This window comes from Fukomys damarensis, unplaced genomic scaffold (assembly GCF_012274545.1).
Source record: "Fukomys damarensis isolate Sample0158 unplaced genomic scaffold, DMR_v1.0_HiC HiC_scaffold_26, whole genome shotgun sequence".
Classification (NCBI taxonomy): domain Eukaryota; kingdom Metazoa; phylum Chordata; class Mammalia; order Rodentia; family Bathyergidae; genus Fukomys; species Fukomys damarensis.
In genome coordinates, this window is record NW_022900938.1 from 904,458 (window position 1) to 911,815 (window position 7,358).

General features: G+C 51.2%; 1 protein-coding gene across 3 annotated transcripts in view; it reads left to right on the plus strand.

Moving 5' to 3' along the window:
* Kctd18 (potassium channel tetramerization domain containing 18) overlaps positions 1-7,352 on the plus strand; it is a 7,918-nt gene extending 566 nt beyond the window's left edge. The window contains exons 1-5 of one of the 3 annotated variants that reach the window (XM_010617584.3): positions 7-231; positions 665-825; positions 2,274-2,485; positions 4,571-4,764; positions 6,086-7,352. In XM_010617584.3, coding sequence (XP_010615886.1) covers positions 669-825; positions 2,274-2,485; positions 4,571-4,764; positions 6,086-6,191 — 669 coding nt within the window. In that variant the 5' untranslated portion in view covers positions 7-231; positions 665-668 and the 3' untranslated portion in view covers positions 6,192-7,352. Of the gene's footprint in view, positions 1-6; positions 232-664; positions 826-2,273; positions 2,486-4,570; positions 4,765-6,085 lie in introns of those variants that run through there. The other 2 variants (XM_010617583.1, XM_010617585.3) reach the window with 2 other exon arrangements.
* The last annotated feature ends 6 nt before the right edge of the window (positions 7,353-7,358 follow it).

Consider the following 7,358-nt stretch of genomic DNA (forward strand, 5'->3'; position numbering starts at 1 on the left):
CGGGACCGCAGCGTCAGCGCGTGACGTCCCCCTCCGTGCCCGGCCGCCCTCACAGCACGCAGTGCCGAGCCTGTGTCAGGCTCACGGAGGCACAGGCCGCGCGGTTAGTGAGCTCGAGGAGAGGAGGACCCTGGACACCTCCCAGCGGCGGCCTCTGCCCAGTGAGGCCCCTTGCCCTGGGCAAGCCGGCTCCCGTGTGCCCGCAGCCCTGATGAGGACGGGTCACTAGTGGTGTGACTTAGGGGTCACTGTGGATAATCCCCCTTCTGTTTTGATTCTGCGCTGTGCTGAACCTGCCCAGGCGTTCCTCAAGCTTCCCGCTAGCCTGTTATTTGTCCCTCTGGTCTTTTGGCCCAGTCACCATCTTCTAGATGAGGAAATGAGGAGCAGGGGCGGCAGTCTTCTGGGTGCTGAGCAGATGAGGTGCTGCTGAGTTAAATCCCCGGCTCTCTTGGCTGATTCTTGATCCAGGCAGTTGGGCAGCTCTGAGTTGGTCAGTCAGAGTGTATTCTACTTTCTGTTACGAATCCTCAGAGCCAAAGTTTCCTAGCTTCTGAGGGTATCTCAGACTTCCTCTGTATCATAAGACAGATTTCATTCAGCATCTCTGGTCCTGAGGAATGTCCCTTCATTGTTTTAGAGGTGTCATTTTATTCCTTCACAGGTGTATGGATACGACAGCCAAAGCTGGTGTGATGGAGGTCCTGCGCCTGAACGTGGGGGGCTGCACGTACACTGCCAGGCGCCAGTCCCTGTGCCGCTTTAAGGACTCCATGCTGGCATCCATGTTCAGTGGACGTTTTCCTCTGAAAACAGATGAATCAGGTAAATATCCTAGGTGTAGAAGCATGTTCATGAATATTCATGAGAAGAGTCTGTTTCCTAATTACACTGGAGTGTATTAGGTTAGTCTGCTAATTACTGAGACCATTAGGACCGTGTAGAGTCTTTAAGAGTACAGAGAAGTTAAATACCAGGTTCTCAGCTCTGTGATGCTGCTGTGAGAAGTTGACAAGGAGTGGGTGCTTAAAGGCTGGTCAGGGCCTGTTGCTGGATTAATTAGCACTTGACAGTTGTCACTGCATCTGTCTTCAAGGTGACTGACAGTATTGGGCTATTCTCGGGGTAGGAAATGTGCCCTTCTGGAGAGAGCAGCTCTCCGGATGCTCACTGGTGTGCCGACGTGTGGCTGAGACGGCAGTGTAGTGACTCCATCAGCTACCAAAGTCAGAGCTTTAGAAGAAACTCAAATATAAGGGTAGGGCCGAGCCTGGGGGTGCAGACCTGTAATCCTATTGCTCTGGAAAGCTGAGGCAGGAGAATCACTAGTTTTAACCTAACACAGGCAACTTAGTGAGATCCTGTCTCAAAGTAAAAAAATAAAAAAAGGGCTAGGGATGGAGCTCAGAGCAAAGCCCTGGGTTCAGTCTTCAGTACTGGAAAGAAAAAGAAAAGGGTAGGGTTGGGGGGCTGTACAGTGAGGTTCAGGGGAGCTGCTGCTGGCTGTGGAGAACCCCGGTCGTCTTCCAGCCCTGCCTCCGAGTGCGGTGCCCCTGCTCCTGTGTTGGAGAGGCTGCACTCGGGCAGGCACACGGTAGTGTCCACCCTGGCGGAGGCTGCACAGAGATAGTGCATGGGGATCGAGCTTCATTTGCTCCCCGTTTTACCTCCCAGTCCTTTTCCAGGCTTTCCAAGGAAAAAAGGAATTCTTGAGAAGCCCTGTGCAGGAGGCTGTGCCCCGTCCTGCTAAGGAGAAATCTCTTCTCCTAAGGTGGTGTCCACACAGCGTTTATTCCTCTTCACATTGTGGTTCTCATGCTCCCAGGAGCCAAGCAAGGCACCCAGGTGCAGGTGCACACCCGGTTGGTCCCCAGCTTGTTGTGTGGCTGCATCAAGCCAGGGCACAGTGTCCAGCACCCTGTGTACCCTCCTTGCATGTGTATGCAGCATCCCCCTGCCCTGTGCTGGCCCAGCTTCCTTCCTGCCAGCCATCGAGGTCCCCTTGGTGGTGGCATTGCCACCTTAGGTAGGGGTACAGGGATTGCATCCCAGGTTCCGGGTGAGCTGGGAGCACGTCTTCCTGTGCGCTGGGTGAGAATGCAAAGCTCCTGTGCAGAGCAGAAGAGGGCGTCCTCCTGTCTGGGAAGGAGCGTCCCTGGCAGGGACAGCTGGGTTCTCCTTGTGAGGAAGTGAAGTCTCTAATCACACAGAGAGCCAGGCCCACTCTGACTCATTGACGCTGTGTTGATCACTTTGTGCTGGATGTTTTCCAGGGGCTTGTGTCATCGAGCGTGATGGACACCTGTTTAAATACCTTCTGGATTATCTTCATGGAGAGGTTCGGATTCCCGAGGACGAGCAGACGCGCGTCGCCCTGCAGCAGGAGGCCGATTACTTTGGTGTCCCGTATCCTGAAAGCCTGTCAGACCACTTGGCCAATGAAATGGAGACATACTCTTTCAGGTCAAATATAGAACTTAAAAAGGTCTTGGCATTTTCGTAAGTTTTGAGATACGTATCTATTTATAATGCACAAAGCAATATGTATTGTTTTGCGTAGCCTGTGTTATCACATAAACCAAACATGAGACAGTTTAAATAATTTTGAAGACATATTTCTTAATTACTCCTACTATTTTCAAGGTCAAAATCCAGTTATAAAAAAGCATATTACATTGCCACTCAGAAGTTTCTCATGTCTACAATCCCAGCATGCTGGGAGACAGGCAGGAAGAGCCCAAGCTCAAGCCCAGCCTGCACAATATATCGACTTAGTGAGAGCCTAAGAATAGAGTGTCAGAGTAAAAAATAAAAATGATTGGGATGTAGCTCAGTGCAGAGGCCTTGGTTCAAAAGTCACTAGTACTGCAAGAGTCAAGTTATATTCCTTGTTAAATATTTATCACTATTTGTTATTGGCTTTTAAAAATAGAACTATTCTGCTCCTGAAGTTCTCTTCAAATTAAGAAAAATAGTGAAGTGTTTGAGGGAATAGTGATAGTGTTTTGTTTATTTCTTATAAAAGTGATCATGCTATGTAATCAAATCTCTTATCTGATTCAGTGAGTATAGTTTATTACAAGGTTAAAGATCTTTTTAAAAGATTAGGTTAATTCATCCCTGATACCCACTCCACCAAAGAAAAGATTAGGTTAAAAGATTAGCAATTCATGTAAACAGATTGCTTTTGATTAATTCTCTTTGAGACAAGGAAAAATCTTTTGAAAACGTTTCTATTTTGAGTCATTTTAAGAATCTTTCTGTGGTCTGTCTTAGATAAGATCTGGTCAGATCTGTGGTCTTATTGAGAAATGTTATGTTTGCTAGTAAGTAGCAGCCTGGGTGGCTGCTCAGAGTGGGAACTGACCCTTGTGGGCTTGGATTCTTGGCTCAGAGGCCAGTGTTCAGGAAGTGGGATCCAGGTGCTTGGTGCCAGGAGCTTGGAGCAAGGCAGAGGTCATTTTGGTCCCTGTGCCCTGGGAGTGCTGTGGCTGCCGGTTCTCCATCTGGGCTTCAGCTCTCAGTGCAGAGGGCTCAGAGTGTGGGCTGGAGGCCTCTCCTCCGACCCAACACTGCCAGTGCACCAGCCAACGTGTGACCATGTCCGTGTTTGTGACATGTGGCACTGAACAGGGACTGTGTGGCTCACTAAGAAGGGCACTGCCTGCTTCTCTCCCTCCATGTGGCCACAGTGTAGCTGGGGTTCTGACTGATGTGCAGGTGAAGCTCAGTACCCACGCACCGAGAGACTGCAGCATCAAGGTGGCCAGGCAAGGCCAGTGCGGCCTTGTTTTGTTATGGGGTCAGCAAATGCTGGGCCTCTCCTGGGTGTTGGCCCCTGTTCCGACACTGGAGAGCTTTGGCAGGGAGGGGACACCAGGGCTGGCTTGGGCTGTGATGCTGCTGTCCCTCGTGCTGGTGGCTTGGGCACCTGTCTTCTCGCAAGCTGTACCTCTAGAGGGTGGCCCCAGCTGTGTCTCCTGACATTAGTGCTCAGCATGCTGTAGGTGCTCAGTATTCAAGCAAATTCCTGAACAGGTGGGGAAATTGCCAAGTGCCTTCAGACAGCGCATGCGGAGTACGCGTGCATCTCAGTATAGAAGAGCGAGCTGGCCCATCCAACCCGTGACTGGAATCGTCAGAGCCACCTAGGGGCTGGTCAGTCCACAGTGAAAGGAAGATGGAGGCACATGGGAAGGTTTTGAGGAAAAAGTCCAAAAAGGAAAGTCACTATATGAAAATTATAAGAGGCAGAAGTGTTGGGAGTGGAGAAATGTTATAAAGATCATATTTTATAGAGTATAAAATTAAACATGATATTGGCAGGCTGAAAGAGGAGATGAAAATAGGATTTCCATGTGGGAGAAGCTTCTCTGGATGGAAAGGTGTTGGGTTGGGGTGGTGTTTTTGTCATTCCGCCCCCAGTGAACTCATCACAAGCATGTTTAAAGACCAAGCTGAAGTTTGTCACCTTTGTGTTTCCCTTGCAGCTCTATATGAAAGCAGCAGAGCAGGCTGGTTTCCTATTTTACCCCGGTTACATTCTAGTTCTATGCATGTTTTGCTGCAGGCCTTGGTAGACTTTTGCGGATCCTACGGCTTGGTCTGCAGTGAACCGACTGTCTGGGTTCTGCACTACCTCAGCACATCTGGCACCAGCTGTGAGAGCAGGGTCATCGGGGTGTACGCCACCAGGGCCGACGGCATGGACGCCATCGAGCAGCAGCTGGGCCGCAGAGTCCGCAGCAAGAGCATCTTCCGGAGGTAGGGCTGTGCTGCCTGCCTCTGCTAGGAGGTATTGCTGTGGGCATCGGCATGGGGCTGGCATGGCCGAGCCCCGAAAGCTGCGAGAGGAAGAGAGGGAGCCCAGCCCGGTGTCCCAGAGCACGTGTCCCCCCTCAGAGGACTTTTGGAGAACCATGTATAAAAGGCCTGGTTAATGAGTATCTGTGGCAGAACTTCCTTCTGAAAGATAGTTTTGCTATGTAACATTACAACAAAGCAACACAAGCTGAACAGGTAAGCAGGAAAAGGAACGGGTCTGGGATGACCTCCAGCACTGCCTCTGGCACACGTGGTCTCCATCTCAACTGGAGGGTGCAGGAAGGAGGCAGGGGCAGCACAGCCCTGTGGCCTCTCACGATGCCCACTGTCTCTGCCTTGCTGTCATGGTGCCCGCTGTCACCCCTGCAGGCCACAGTGGAGCAGCAGGTGACTGACTGGTCTTGAGAACATCACTGAAAGTCATGTGGTTGTGCTAAAAGCTGGTGACTCTGGACACCCGTCCAGGCAGTCGGGCGGTGCCTTGAGGACCCTGTCTCCTCTCTGGGAAGAGACATCCTGTGTTGTCCCGCGTGTGGCTGGGCACCGTGACTTGAGTGTGTTGAATTCTTCCAGCTCACCCTCTCAGTGTCTCCCTGGGGTCTTACTCTGGTCTTCTTACGCGGCAGAAATTGTACTTCATTCTCTGGTTGGTCAGTGACTGACACACGAGTTGGAGCTTGTGCTTTAGCTGATTAGAGATGTCGCCAGTTTCTGGTTTCTCTATAAGCAGGGTGCTCCTCTGTGATATAGAAGTGCCTGGCTTGATACTAGAGAAGTTTTTCATCAAAGTTGAATATTTTCTAGCTATTACAGTTAGTTTATTTCAAAACAATACAAAACTTGATTTTAGAAATGTGTTTGTTTGCTGGATGTGGTGCTGCATATCTGTAATCCCAGCACTTGGGAGGCTGAGGCAGGAATGTCACTATGAGTTTGAGGCCATCCTGGGCTATGTAGTGAGTTCAAGGCCTACCTGCACTGTGTAGTAAGAGCCTGTCTCAACTCCGCCCCACAGAAGAAATGTGTAGATATATCTATGTTTTATATTGGGGAATTGAGAAGTATTTTCCAATGGTAAGAGATCAGATGCAGGTGAGCCTGTGGTGTGTTTGTACACGTGAGTGTGCAGACGTGCTCCAGGGCCACAGAATAACAACTCCAAGTCTCTCTGTCCCCCTTCATTGTCCAGCTCTCACTGAGTATGTGTACACACATTCATATATTCATGCTACATTTTCCTTATATTTTGTAATTTTTCTAGAGAGGCGGGGAATAATGTCCAGTACATTTGGAGCTATTACTCCGTGGCAGAACTGAAGAAAATGATGGATGCCTTTGATGCATGGGAAGGAAAAGGTACAGGGTGATGCGAGTAGATTCTGTGGAAGTGGGTGGGCTTTTCCTTCATGTGGTAGTCAGTTTCCGAGAGTGACACCGAGGCAGCGCACTTTCCCATCTTTAGACTCCAGGGCTTTGAATTATACTATAGGCAGGGAAAAGTGGGGATGTTATTTAAACAAGTGCCACAGCCCTAGTGTGGACTGGTGCCCCAGGAGGTCTCCAGTAGGAGCGGACACTGAGAAGCCGAGAGCAGCCGGTGCACAGGGCCGCTCCACCGCTTGCCATTATGGGCAAGGCAGAGCCGGAAGAGGATGCTGTGTCCTCATGTGACCGTGTGACTACCCCAGAAAGGTCACTCTGTGTAGATTCTCTTAGAAGCCTGACTTTCAAGTCAAGGCAAACTTAGTGGGCCAGGCTTGGGAGAATCTGGAGCCTGTTAGGGCTGTGGGCGTCATCAAGTTGGCTTAAAATGAGGCTCACAGAGCCGGGGAGCCTCGGGGAGGGAGCCCCTTCTTCCGCCCGTGCCAGCTTACTACGTTGGTTATTATTACCAGAACTTCAGTGAAAAAACAACTCCAGTCCTGGGATGTACACGGTTATTCTTTTTTAAATCCAAGCACCTTTTATTCAACGTAGCTCTTTGGGCATTTTTGTGTCTATGTATAAGTTTTTTGTTTTTAAAAATTGAAGTGCTTGTAACAAAGTGGACTGGCGGCCACTCCAGACCAGCTCCACCCCAGCAGGTGCAGTCTGTCCTGCTGCCACCACTCCCCGCCCTGTTCTCACCCGGCTGCCCCGCTGCCTTCACGGGTCTGGGGCCGGCAGCGCTGAGTGCTCAGGTCTGGCTCCTCTTGTTGGCACCAGCGCTGGTGCCTCAGCGGGGCCTTGGCGAGCACAGCCCGGATGTCTCCTGCCCTGGAGGGCTCAGTGCCACGGCAGCCTGGCACACGGTGCTCTGTCGTGTGTGTCAACGTGGCTGTCACCGTTAACTGTCACTGCGGGGCATCCCAGTGCCACCCCCTTTCAGTGGATGTGAGAAACAAGGCCCAGGCCGTGACTTCCGAGGGTGGGTTCAAGGCAGCACTCAGCTGCGTCCTGGGCTCCCCAGCAGCAGAGCTGGGTGGCTCCGGGGGCAGCGCCCCAGACCTAGCCACAGAGCCGCTGCGGGCGCCCGGCGTCCCCAACGCGGTCCT